Raw genomic sequence first — 14,488 nt, 5'->3', positions numbered from 1 at the left:
GATTCCTTACCTTAGAATATCCCCAGGCGTCAGACTGGATCCGGAAAGTTTTCGTCAGCAGTACCCCTGCGCGTCGGTAGGCGTCATAGTACGGCTCCGCGTACGTTGCTGGCGTCATAGCCGCCGAGATGACGTCGTCTGAGCTACTTGGACGCGCCCTCGCGCACTGGCGTCAGTTCTTTCTTTTTCCGCGCAGCAGCGCAGATCCGGGAGAGAGCAGTACCCCTAGTTAAAGTTATAGCTTGGTTTCTGACAACTTGTTTTGTCGAGTACTTGACTCCTAGTTGGTGTAGTGGGGATGCTCGGGTTTAAGTTCTTTAGGGCCTGCCGCTGAAACATGTCGGTAGCGGACCCGCATGACGTGTCTCTTTTGCTTGGGGCATGCCCATGACCCTGAGGCGTGCCCCGATTGTTAGGCCATGGCGCCGAAAGCTTTGTGGGAACGTTGTTGGAGGTCCGGCAACCGGTTCCGCGCTGATCGAGGTCCCGATCCCATGGGAGGTCGAGGGACCGGTCGCGGAGCATTCAGCATCGCTCGTCTGAATCGGGGACAGGCAAGTCTAGGCGAATATACCTCTTTATGACAGTCTTTTTCCCCCGCAGGGAATTACAGCACGGTCGTTGTGTAATTCCGCATACCATTACCCTGCAAGTCGTAACAACGACTTGCACAGGGGCGGCGCTGGATGTTGGAACAGCATAATTTACTATTCCACCTCCAGTCTGTGCGGACAGTAGGGAAGGTATTATATTTTAAATCCAACGCCTTCTCACCCCCCCCCCCCCCCCCCCCCCCCCCCCCACAAGTCGTTGTTCCAACGTGCGGAGTAATGGTATGCGGAATTACAATGTGGACGTTGTAATTACCTGCAGTGAAAACGTTTTGTGGTTCAACGTTTACCAGTCTAGGTGCCATAATAAGTCGAAGAAGCGATGTCGCTCTTCCTCTACCCCTCACCAGTCATGGGACGCGGTGGAGGGGGCGGGCGGTCACTCCCCCGCGGCTCTGTTGGAGCATCCGTTGTTGCCTGCGGCCTACCCACCCTTTCTGGGACAGCAAGCGACTTTGGACGAGGTGCAGGCCTTCGTCTTGGCCTTGCGCCATTTGTTTGCCCTGTTGTGTCCCTCCGGAGTGCCCTCGGGGCCCCATGGATCCATCGGGAGGGTCTGCCTCCGTGCCGCCACCTTTGGCCTCGGCTACGCTGGCACCATACCCTCCGGCGCCGCCGGCTCGGCTCCAGCCTCGGCGCCGGGTCTGGATCCGGCCTCAGCGCCGGGCGTGAAGCTAACGCCGGACAGTGCCGAACCGGGACTTGTATCTTCTCCCCCCCCCCCCCGCCCCCATTCCATTGCTTGGTGGGGAGTTTGTCCCATTTCCCAGGGCACCTCATCCTTACCGGCCTCTTCAACAACCGGTGGACGAAGGGGAGTACTGGGAGGGGACTGAGGACCCTCTTGCAGCTCAATGCGAGGATGAGCCTGAATGGGAAGGCGATGTGGAGGGTCCAGTAGATCTGGATTTCTCTCCACACCCTAGTACTCTGTCCCCTTATTCCGTGGCTACGGAGGAGGTGGGGACTTTTTCAGTGGTGTTGCGTAGGGCGGCTGAGGCTCTTAACCTCGAGCTCCCTTCTGTACCTATCCATTACTTCGGACAGGTGGGTTCTGCAAATAGTCCGAAGGGGCTAGTCCCTCCCCTTCGAGTCTACCCCTCCAGCCATGCCACCTCAGTAACACCGCATGTCAGGGGATCACTTGTCACTTCTTCAGCAGGAAGTTGCGGTCCTCTTGGCCAAGGGGCCCATCGAGCGCGTTCCGACGCCAGAAGTAGGTCGTGGTTATTATTCCCATACCTTTGTGGTTCCAAAGAAAGACAAGGTCCTGCGGCCTATCGTAGACCTCAGAAACGTCAATCACTTCCTCCGGAAGGAGAAGTTCAAAATGCTTACACTTGCTCAGGTCTTGTCTGCCCTAGACCCACAAGACTGGATGGTAGCGTTGGACTTGCAGGATGCTTATTTTCATATCCCCATCCTGCCTGCCCACCGGCGTTACCTATGCTTCGTGGTAGGCCACGAAGACTTTCAGTTCACCGTGCTCCCTTTCGGCCTTACCAGCGCCCCTCGGGTGTTCACGAAAGTGATGGCGGTGGTCGCAGCTCATCTGCGCAGATCAGGAGTTTGTCTTCCCCTATCTCGACGACTGGCTGTTGAAGGCGGGCTCGTCCCAGGCAGTCGTCCCCCCCCCCCCCCCCCCCCCCCCCCCCCCCATCTGCAGACTGCGGCCGGCCTCCTACATTTGCTGGGGTTTTCCATCAACGTGCTGAAGTCGCATCTGATTCCCTCTCAGAAGCTCCTCTTCATCGAAGCGGTTCTGGATACGGCGCAGTTTCGGGTCTATCCTCCCGAACAGCGTGTCCGGGACATTCGGGCTATGATTCCGATCTTTCGGCCCTGGTCCTGGGTTTCAGTCAGGAAGACCCTGAGGCTGCTGGGCCTCATGGCCTCCTGCTAATCGATCATGCTAGATGGCATATGTGGGCTCTTCAGTGGGACCTGAAGTTCCAGTGGACGCAGCATCGGGGGAACCTGTCCGACTACGTCCAAATCTCGGAGGGCACTGCATAGGACTTGCAGTGGTGGCTCACGAACCAGCGTTGGGTCGGCTGCAGATCCCTCTCCCTTCCCCAACCGGAGCACACAGTAGTGACGGACGCGTCCCTCCTGGGATGGGGCGGCCACATGGGAAAGGCAGAGATTAGAGGCCTCTGGTCTCCGGCGGAGTCCAAGCTCCATATCAATCTTTTGGAGCTCAGGGCGATCCTACTTGCACTGAAAGCATTCCTTCCCTCTGTCAAGGGGAGAGTAGTGCAGGTGTTAACAGACAACACCACCACCATGTGGTACTGCAACAAACAAGGCGGGGGAGAAGGGGTGTCGTGGACCCAATGTCAAGAGGTTCTATGTCTCTGGACGTGGCTGGAACGTCAAGGCATTTCCTTGGTGGTTCAACACCTGGCAGGTACCCTGAACTCCAGGGCGGACGAACCCAGCCACAGGTGCATGTTGGATCACGAATGGCGTTTCAGCAGTGGGGAGAACTTTGGTTACATCTATTCGCCACCGAAGAGAACGCGTAATGTCAGCAGTTCTGCGCGTTGGTGTTTCCAAGGAGGCACTTGCTAGGCGGCGCTTTTCGTCCCGAGTGGAGTTGCGGTCTGTTGTACGCCTTTCCGCCTATACCACTTCTGCCCAGAGTGCTGAAGAAGATCAGGCGCGACCAGGCCCAAGTCATTCTTGTGGCACCGGACTGGGCTCGAAGAGTTTGGTATCCCGAGCTACTCAGTATGAGCGTGGATCACCCCGATCCAACTGCCTCTTCGGGAGGATCTCCTGTCGCAGCAGCAGGGGACAGTCCTCCACCCGAACCTGTCCAGCCTCCACCTCCTTGTGTGGAGATTGAGCAGCGACAGCTGATTCCATTTGACTTGCCTCCCGAAGTCTGTAATGTGATTCTGGCAGCCAGGCGTCCCTCCACTAAAACGGTATACGCCTGACGGTGGAAAACTTTTGTGGCATGGTGCACAGCGAAATCTGTAGATCCTCTTGCTGCCCCTCTTTCTGAGGTCCTATTGTTCCTTCTTTCTTTGGCCCAGCAGGGCTCTGCTCTGAGCACTATCAAGGGCTACCTTTCTGCTCTTTCAGCCTTTCTTAGGCTGCCTGATCAGCCCTCTCTTTGCAAGTCCCCAATTGTCAATAGATTTCTCAAAGGCCTTCCTCACCTTTTCCCTCCTATTCCTTTTGTGATGCCTCAATGGTACTTGAACCTGGTTTTCACATACTTGATGAGCGCTCCCTTTGAGCCTCTTCATAACTGTCCTTTGCAGTTATTAACTTTGAAAACTGTCTTCTTGGTGGCCATCACCTACGCTCGGTGGGTGAGTGAGCTCCAGGCTCTTTCCTGCAAACCACCTTTCCTGGCGATTCATCCGGACAAGGTTGTGCCTCAACCGCGTCCCTCCTTTCTACCAAAAGTAGTCTCTGCCTTTCATCTTGGGCAAACTGTCACTCTGCCCACTTTCTTTCCGCTTCCGCACCCTTAAAGAGAAGAGGAGAGGCTCCACCATCTGGACCCAAAGCGTGCACTTTCGTTCTCTCTCAACAGCACACAACAGTTCCGGGTGGATGACCAGCTCTTTGTTGGCTACGTGGGTGCCAAGAAAGGTCGGGCTGTGCACAAGCGAACTATCTCCCGGGTTGTCTTGTGCATTAAAGCCTGTTACTCTCTGGCTAAAAGGGAACCTCCGGTTGGGCTGCGCGCCCATTCTACCAGGGCGACACCAGCTACTACAGCATTGGGACGCCGTGTTCCCCTGCAAGACATCTGTTAGGCGGCCACTTGGGCATCGTTGCATACTTTCACTAAGCACTATTGCCTTGACAGTCCGGTCCAGAGAGACTGCTTCTTTGGCCGTTCAGTTCTCCATGACTTTCTGGTGTAATCTCACTTCACAGACCCACCTCCGGGGTTGGTATTGCTTGGGTATGTATTCTAAGGTAATGAATCTCTCACTAACGTGTCTCTTTCAGATGCACAAGTTACTTGTGCAACGATATATCTGTAAGAGACATTAGTTAGTGATAGATTCCTTACCGTCCGCCCATCCTCCCCGTTCTGCGAACTGTTCTCTAGGGTTCAGGCCATCCCTTTCAGGGCCCTAGATCTATTGCACCAGTAGTCAGTCTCTGGCATGGCTCTGCGCTCCTGGCGCGGAAAAGTTGTGTACAGAACTGACGTCCGCACACGTGGGCGCGTCTAAGTAGCTCCGACGACGTCATCTCGGCGGCTATGATGCCAGCGACGTACGCGGAGCCGTACGACGACGCCTACCGACGCGCAGGGGTATTGCTGACGAAAACTTTCCTGATCCAGTCTGACGCCTGGGGATATTCGAAGGTAAGGAATCTATCACTAACTAATGTCTCTTACAGCTATATCGTTACACAAGTAAGTACGTTGTGTGACACGCACGCTTAACCTACTCGGGTCCCCAATGATGAGGCTGGCGTGGACAGGTAAGCAACCCAGGGTCAGATGTGAAAAACTGACATTTCCCTACTCTGCCGGAGGACTAAATGCTCCTGACCTGGATCTATACTATGGAGCGGCACAAGCCTTGTACGCACATCTGGATACACCGTCCAGAGGACATCCTGCACTATCGTATTGAAAAGGTGGTTGCCGACCCGATTTCCCCCCCCCCCCCTGTCGCGCCTGATTTTCTACAATCCCTTTCGGAGACATGGTGTCTTGGACTCTATACATGCCACTATTCATGCTTGGAAATGCCTCTTCGAGAAACAGGCGGGCTCTCTTATACTCTCCTTTAATACCGGTACAATGGTGTAAGTGGTTCCCTACGGGTACTGAGCCAGAGGTCATCAAAGCGCTGCAGAAATTGGGCCTCATTTGGCTGGGGGATTTCTTTGATGATGGGGTGGTCTCGAAGTGGGAGGATGTCCCGAAGGAGGAAGGGTCCTACTCAGTACTTGACCAATTTCAATACCTTAGGACCCGACACGCCTGGCGCAACCTGCTTGGTGATGATCTGCAGGAGCCTGAGGCTGTGCCTACTCTCACGTATGTCCTGCAGACAAGTTCCCCCCAGAAGCTAGTGACCAAGTTGTATGGGTTGCTGCAGGATCAGAAGAAGTCACTGTCGTCTAAGGCTCGCCAGGGTTGGCAGAAAGATTTAAACAGGCATAGACGATAAAGCTTGGCAATATTGCTGCTCGCTCACCAAGAGCATTTCCCTAATTAGACACAGACTCGTACATTTCAAATATATTAATAGTGTATTATACACCAGGAAAACTCTGCAGATATGGTTTAAGGGACACAGCTAACTGTCATAGATGCCCGGAGCAGATAGCTGGTTATATACATGTGACTTGGTACAGCCCGAAGATCCTTGGCTATTGGGACGGAATATTTCGCAAGTTGAATGATATCACGGGACATACCCTTGACCCTGACCCTGTGCTGGCTCTCCTCGGCCTGGATAAGGATATAAATAAAGATATTAGGAAACTAGTGGAGTTTGGTATGATGTTAGCCAAGCGCTGGGTAGCCATGATATGGGGAAGAGGCCCCACTCCTACGATAGAGGAATGGGCTGCTGATATGCTCTACTATAATACCCAATCTGCTGTGTACAGCGAATTGTTGCCTCCCCAGAGTCGGCCTAGCAGTTTCCGGGGAATGTATCAAAATTATTTAGTGGGGAAGGAAACTGAGGGTGAGCAGAATCCAGTATAACGCTCCTCATGATTGATATACTGCACTATGTGAACAATTATATGTAGTACAGTCTGAAAGGTTGGGTCGAGATTTCAATGCACAATTTGACTTTTAAGTTTAGTGTGCTCTTTTCTTCTCCAATTGACATTTATTCTTGCCTAGGGTTCCTCTTGCCCATGTACTGGATATCATTATGCTTCCTAGCTCTGGAACTGTAGACTTTATTATGTATGCTACTGTTTGTACCACCCTCACAGGGTGCACAGTCGTTCTGAGGTGTTTTGTGGTGTGCTGATGTTAAAAAAAAAAAAAAAAAAAAGTTACAACTGACTTATCCTTCCATTATTACTGTGCATTGTGGTTCAGCTGTCTTGAAATTGAAGTAACCAGAAAACTTACGAGACGGAAATGAAAATCTAGTTTTACCATATGAAAGAGGTAGCTTTGCAGCACAAGACCTGGAATTTTACTACGACAGCTTCCAAGCGCAATATGCATAATATTGGTATCGGTTTCCATACTTGCCCCACATTGCAGTTCAGAAAGATAATGCCTCGTCTGTACCACTCCCAACCATTCTGCACCAGTGGATCAACGATGGATACAGTGGCGTGTGTATGGCGTTGGTCTGCCGGAAATTTGGCTTAAGAGTCATTTATACTCACTGGAGTTATCACTTTTGTACCATCCACAGTTAACACCCAGGTGCAAAGATCAATCACTCAGGCTTCCTTCAATTACTGAAGATGAGTGATCCGTTCCCGAATTTATAATTCATTTCACTTTCCACCTGCGTAACTGGACACATCATTAGAGATATTCCTATATGAACGCCAGCATGTGCTGCTGCTTCCCCTACATTCCCTGCTGAACCCTGCATTTTAGAACCCTTACATTGCTTTTAGAGGCTACATCCGCTAGCCGCCTCATAACAGCTTTGTGCCGCTTTACAATTCGAAATGCCAACAACGGCTCTCCAAACAGATGGAACAATGACTTCCAACAACATAGATGAAGAATGTACGTTCTGGGCCCTGTCACTTAATAGTCAATTGAGGTTGGTTTATTTTAAGTTCCTCCATACAATCTGCTACACCCCTAAACCTAACAAAAAGTAAACATGGGACAGACTCTTTCTGTTACAGGAGCAGTGTACCAGAGACTTATTTCATGCATTTAGCTTGGACGTGCCTGCCCATAAACAACTACCTGTGTGAGATGCTGACAACACTTTCAAATATATTTCCCCAGACCTCTGAATATGCCTTCTTGCCCTTGTTCATGGGGTTTCTACTGAAGTGTAGTGGTTAACTGACCTGGTCCTCCTGGTATCAAAAATGACAAGTGGCGGGTTGTTGTGTTGCGAAGGCGCTCCCACCCAGAAGACATGGCTCAAATATATGACCTACTGCCTGGAACAACTTGAAGCATATGCTTAATCACTGCCCCTTACTTCACGCTCTAGATACATCTGGCCACTTAGAGAATATTTATTGAATGCAAATGATAGTTCAGCCTCTAACCAAGTGTGACACGTGCTATTGTAGTACTATCTGACACTTTCATCCTGTATGCTTTTCGAGTGACCACCGTGAGATACCGACCATGATGGCTTATGACTTTATAACTGAATTCTACTCGGCATGTCTGTAAGTGGACCTGTGTAACTATGTATGTATATGGATAAAATACAAATAAGTGTCAAATGTTTATTCAACCATATTTTTAAATTCTGAAATATTTTTTTATTTTTTGTGAAAATCAATGAAACAAAATATATATTTTTGTAAACCTATGATCCCGTCATAGTCTTGGTGTGACTAAAAAGCAGTCACTTGGGTACAGTTACATCCAGGATAGCAGTCTTACAAACATCCTGCCTCAGTGCAAAAATCCTAGGGTCTAAACAATAATATAAATTCAGCATTTGCAAGGCTTTTCACCAGTCTCCACGGTCTCCTGCTACGCACCAGCCTGCTGCATCAAAGCACCAGCTGGATCGTCCCACAGTCAGGTAAAGGCAACAGTTCCCAGAATAGAACCACTTGTAATCCATATGTGGAGTTCTAGCAACAGTGTCCCTTGAATCAGAGCCCTGTTGCTTAATTATTGAGTTCCATATTCATGCTCTCCCATTTCAGGGGGAATTGACATGCTAGAAAACGGTGTGATGTCCCAACCACACTCTGGGCAGTTGGGTACAATTGTATGTCATCAATGTCTGTTTTGAGGTGGACAGTGCAGATTAGCTTTGCCGGGCAGATTCCTGTCCATCACTGTGCGCCTCAGCCTCACTGCCCACCCCCAAATCCCTCCTGTCCAGGTACCTCACAACAGTTGTCCCAAGTCTGCAACCTTTTCCTTATGAAAATTGACACCTAAAGTCCTTCTTTTCAAAAGGAATACAAAAAGAAGGTTAGATAAGACTCCAAGCTGCTTCAAATCTGCATGGTTCACTATGTGTTGCGTTGATTCATATTTCTGCCCGGTACTCGCCTTTTAATTTTTTGTAGCATTTTATTTCCTTTTACTCAGTGGCATAGTTTAGTTTTGAAAATCTGTTTTTAGTAGGCGCATCAGTTCTGAGTTTCATGGGTTTTGATCTTTGGCTGTTGTTTTCTTCACGTAGCACAAATGAAGCTCGCCATAGGCCAAACTTTATAATCCAGATATTGCCATGAGGGAAAACCTATAGAAACCTTACATCAAATTCTGTACATTTACTCCAAATGATCACCAGAACTGGGTTAGGATTTGGCGACATAATAGTGCATATTTCCCTTTTTCCGGCAGGGCTGAGATGGCAGTTTTTGAGCAGGGGTTGGCATACCAATCCTCGCTACCGAAGGCTCTTACAGGCATTTTGTCACCAGGTGACTGGGCATTTTTAGGCCACTTCTTAAAAGTCTAGCCTGCCTTGTACATACGAGGGTGTCCAATGGAATGGTTGGCGGACTACTATCTCGCCGGATCCATGCTGATTAGGCCCCCCGCATATCACCCTAATTGCCGGGACAGCAAACCAATTATATCAATTCTGTCCAGGTTTTGCAGGTGTCCGTATTTTGGCTACCAGCTTTCTGTGTAATTTTTGTCGAAACCTATGGTTAAGTCGACTTAGTTTTTAAGTTTGAGTCCTCTACAGCAGTCAAATGAATATGAATTGGGATTGATCTCGATGAAGATCTTTCATATGCAGTTGATAATGAATAAGGTGCACAATCCAAAAGTGTTGCTTTTAAGGTGGTATGGTGTTTCATTTTGTCCTCCCTCTATCAATTTCACATTTTGCTTAAATTATTTTCTGGCGGAAACAATACCTCTCGTTGCTATGTTGACATAACACATTACCGTTGCTGTTCATATGCCCATTTTCAGTGTGTGGTTCCATTTTGTCACACACCTTCCTGAACTTAATTTGCTTTCATGGTTACTGAGAGCTCTGTTTATTGCCACTGTATAGTCTTTAAAAAGCATTTTGCCTTTTTTTCTTTTGAAGATTTTGAATCCACCGCCATCGCCGGCCACGGAGCGCTCCCATTACACTATGGAGTTTGGTTACTCATCCAACAGTCCTTCCACTCACAGATCATACAGGTAATTCTTCGATTGGCTTCTGTAGATAAATTGCTGATATGTCATGTAGGTGGTGTTCTCTTCTTTAAAGCATCACTCTTTTATCAAACATTTGTAGATTATCTTCTCCATGTACAAAAGAGAATTAAGCCCATGGTTTCATTTTAGTTTGAGAAGTTAGTAGTAAGCCAATACCTTTATCTATCTTCTAGCAGGGAGTAATTTTGCATGTGGTTTTACATAGGGGTGTGTCGTTCTCATGGTTCTGGCTGCAAAAACACTTGCATTATTTCCATGTATGTGGGTGGTAGGAATTGAATTAATCATGCACAGGGAATCCAGATAGCAGTGACTTAAATTTCTTTGTGAACTTGTCTCAAAATCCAAATGTCAACATTGTGTGGAATAGAAATGTGTACCTTTGTCTGAGGAGCTGAATGTAATTGCCATTTCATATTGTTGTTGTATACCCTAATCCACCCAACATTTTTGTGAGAAAATTTTGATCAGATTGGTTTCTTCACATTTGATGCATAGTAATTTCCTAGCAACGGAATTTACAGTATCAGTCAAAAAGGGTGTTAATTTAGACCATAGTTGTTAAACCATCATAAAAACATACATACGCACATCTCTTAAACATTTACACTTTAAAATCTTTATAAAACCCAACAAAAACAAGTATGTTCGAGGCATATGAGCTGCAGATCACACACTAAGCAAAGATCGCCATCTGGTGTTGGGCCCGGATGTTTGCACTTGTTTTTGTCTTGGAAAAGTCTTTGGAAGTCACGAGATAGGTGACTCCTCCTTTGGATGATCGTGCGCATGGGCATCGGCTCCATCTTCAGATTGTTTTTTTCCGCCATCGGGCTCGGATGGGTTTCTCGTGCTCCAGTTTGGAACAGTCACCAATTCCACTCTCGACGCGCAATCCTTCACCCTTCTCCGGTATTGTTTTCGATCGCGATCCCTAGTTGTCGCGCATCTCTTTAACATCGAAGTGCTCAATACCGGTTGTAGACGAAGGCCTTCGGGTCTACCTGGGCCTTGGTATCTGACTCATAAAAGGACGCCATTCAAGAAATGTCCTCAATGTGGTTCGAAATTTCCCCACACCTATCTGCATGAGTTGTGCAACCTCTGCTGGTCTCCGGAGCACGAGGCCAGAGAGACTGCAGCTTGTGCCTCTTTCCGCTCGAAGAAGACCATTCGAGATCGTCGAGCCAGGAGAACAATGGCTCGCTCGTCGGCGCCCATTCCCGATGACATCTTCCAGGAGGGCGTCGATGTACCTGAACAGGAGCGCATCGAAGAAGTGCCTGTCAGCGTCTCCGAAGCCGATGACTCCGACATAGAGTGCATCACTCCTGGGCAGCGGGTCGTAAGTAGAGACGTCGACCCTGACCCCCTCCCTACACCATCAAAAAAGGCTTTGGTCACACCTTCGGGCCCAGGTGCACACCGAGAGACTGCTTCACATGCCCCGCCCTCGGGCCCGGCAAAGAAGCCTACTAAGCCTTCAGGCGACTCGGGCTCGAGTCAGTCTACCATTGGTACTGAGCGGACACCGGCACCGAAAAAGAAACCGCCCTCCTCCTCTGTGCCGAACGCTGCCTCCACATCCAAGCACTCGGCACCGAAATCTACAGGCACCGCCCCATCGACTCAGAAAAAACACTGAGCCGGGCAAAAAGCCGCTCCCTAAAGCTTTGGGTTCACACCCTTCGGAGCCGAAAAAAGCCATGAATCCGAGAAAGGCCACAGAGACTGTAAAACATCACAGTTCTAAGCCAAAGGAGCACAAAACCGTTCCAGAGTCGGTGACGCGCAAGTCTTCCGAACCAAAACGGTCAGCGCCGAAAGACCAACCTCTATCAGAAGAGCTATTTAAACCAGACCCTAAACAGTAAACTCTTCTAAAAGACCCCAAAACTCGTCAGCTGACTTTAAGTACAAAATAGAGACCATTGGATACGCCTGTACCGGCTCCACCACCTAAAAGAAGGGACATTGCCACATATCCCCTCAGGGTCCCTTCTCCACCACCTCCCCACCTCCACCCCCACCACACCATTCTCCTGAACCATGTCCTCCACCAATGGATGATGATGATGACACCTCTGATCACACAGGAATGGATGCGGATGAGGAGCCACTAGGGGATCCACCTTATTCCCCTGACCCCTGGGACGATTATAGTACGCCAGATGTCCCTAATGTTCCACAGGATAACATCTACCCCTCCAGGCCTTCCCCTCCGGAGGACACAATGGGTTTTCATCAACTTCTACACAGAGCTGCCCAATACCACGGGGTTGACTTACATACTGACCCTGTGGAAGAGGATTTCCTTATGGACACTTTTGGTAACCCACAGAGGTCCACCACTATTCTGCCCATGCTAAAAGGAGTTAAAAATACAAGGCAGACCCAGAGTACATTAAGGGCCGCGTACCACTAGACTCCCTTGTAGTCTCCAATGCTAGAAAGAAGGCCAACTCTCAAACATCAGGGGACGCTCCACCCACCGATAAAGAGTCCAAATTCTTAGACGCCTCTGGCAAAAGAACTGCTTCACAGGCAGCTAACATGTGGCGTATCACCAACACTCAAGCACTGTTAGCTAGGTACGATAGGGCACATTACGACCAACTTGAAACCCTATTGCAACACCTCCTGGACAAATATAAGGACAAAGCCAATCACCTTATACAAGAGGGGAAACTCCTCACCAACGCCTCCATTCGTTGCGCGCTGTATGTGGCAGATACCGCCTCCAGAGCTGTCAAAACAAGTGTTCTCCTGCGTAGACATGCCTGGCTACGCATTTCAGGCTTCAAACCTGAAGTACAAAGTTCCATCTTAAACCAACCATTCGATCAGTAACACTTATTTGGCCCTAATGTTGATTCATCCCTTGAAAAGATGGAGGACACGGACACAGCTAAATCAATGGGAGCCTTGCAGTTGCAAGCTTCCAGATGTTCCTTTCGTCGTCCCTCTTACAAGGGCACCTCGAGAGGCTACTCCTCTGACAACCCCTCCACCTCTTATAAGACTCCCACCCAGTCTACATTTACCAGAGGTTACCAGAGAGGAGGCTACAGAGGCAACAATAACAATGGTAGAGGCAAGACCAACAACACCCGTTCTGCCTCCACCCCTACCGAGTGACTTCCCACCGTTTCCCCCCCCCCCCCCCCCCCCCACCACCCCCTTCTCCCCTCTCCCATGGCCCATTCCACTCCAATCGGGGGATTACAACAGTTTCTGCCTGTTTGGACCAACTTCACCACAGACAGGTGGGTGAGACAAATCATTCAATAAAGCTACTGTCTAGAACTCACCTCTACCCCCCCCCCCCCCCAAACATACCACCCAAACAGCGTCCAATGTCGTTAAAACATTTATCACTGCTCCAGCAGGAAGTCATCCCCTCCTGCAAAAGAGTGCAATAGAACCAGTTCCCCTGCACCAAGAAAACACAGGAGTTTACTCTGTATTTTCTCATACCAAAAAAGGACGGCTCTCTGAGACCTATTCTGGACCTCAGATCCCTAAAGCTCTACATACAGTCAGACCATTTTCACATGGTCACACTTCAGCAGGTCCTTCCTTTTATTTCACAAGGCGACTTCCTTGCCACTCTAGATCTCAAAGACACCTACTTTCCCATTCACACATCTCACAGGAAATATCTCAGGTTCGTAGTGGATGGTCAACAGTAGCAATTCAAGGTACTCCCTTTCGGAGTCACCACAGCACCCCGGGTATTCACCAAGTGCCTGGCGGTAGTGGCAGCCCATCTAAGAAGACAGCACATTCACGTCTTCCCATATCTAGACGACTGGCTCATAAAAGCAAGCTCATACAGTCAGTGTGTACAACACACTCACGCCACTATTTAACTACTCCACGACTTGGGGTTCACAGTAAACCAAGCAAAGTCTCATCTACAACCGTCCCACAAACAGTACCTAGGGGCCACAGTAGACGCCTCAAAAGCACTCGCTTATCCCAGTCCAGCCAGGATAGCAAGCATACAAGCCCTCATAACCAAATTTCAGCCTCAACACTCTTTCAGCTCGAGTGTTGTGAGAAAGTGGCTCTGTATATAGTGTTCCCAGTGTGTACAGGGTCCACAGTCCCCAGAGATTTGGCAGAGGTTAAAGTTAGATAAACCTTACTCTCTATAGTGGTAGCTTGGTAGAGCAGTAAGGCAGTATCAGAGGACAGTGTAAAGCATTTGTTGTACACACTCAGTCAGCAAATGGCCTCACATACTCAAGAACTGAACTCTTGGCCAATGGTTTGTGTAAAAAAAATATATGGTTGTTTTATTTTAGAACCAACAATAGGTATCAAAATATACTTTCTCAGAATGAGAGGCTTTAGTTAAATACTTTTGCAATATGCAATTGACTTTTGTAGGTAATAGTTACAGGTTGTTGCAATAGGCAGCACAATAATACATTGAGTTCAATGTGAGTTTTAAGTTATTGCAATAGATTACTTTCAGGATTACTTTTCTAACTCCAGGACTGGATCCTAGATTCAGTCCTGGGACAGTTCTTGGAAACAAGTGACTAAATTCGTCTTAGTTACTGTT

At 48.9% G+C, this 14,488-nt stretch overlaps 1 protein-coding gene across 1 annotated transcript in view; it reads left to right on the top strand.

Annotated features, from left to right (window-relative positions):
• LRP6 (LDL receptor related protein 6) overlaps positions 1–14,488 on the top strand; it is an 880,431-nt gene that overhangs the window by 832,964 nt on the left and 32,979 nt on the right. Inside the window, exon 22 of the mRNA XM_085652091.1 lies at positions 9,800–9,897. Coding sequence (XP_085508217.1) covers positions 9,800–9,897 — 98 coding nt within the window. The remainder of the gene's footprint in view (positions 1–9,799; positions 9,898–14,488) is intronic.

This window comes from Triturus cristatus, chromosome 4_1 (genome assembly GCF_964204655.1).
Source record: "Triturus cristatus chromosome 4_1, aTriCri1.1, whole genome shotgun sequence".
Classification (NCBI taxonomy): Eukaryota; Metazoa; Chordata; class Amphibia; order Caudata; family Salamandridae; genus Triturus; species Triturus cristatus.
The sequence above is the reverse complement of the archived record's forward strand: the minus strand, read 5'-3'. Positions and strand labels throughout refer to the sequence as shown.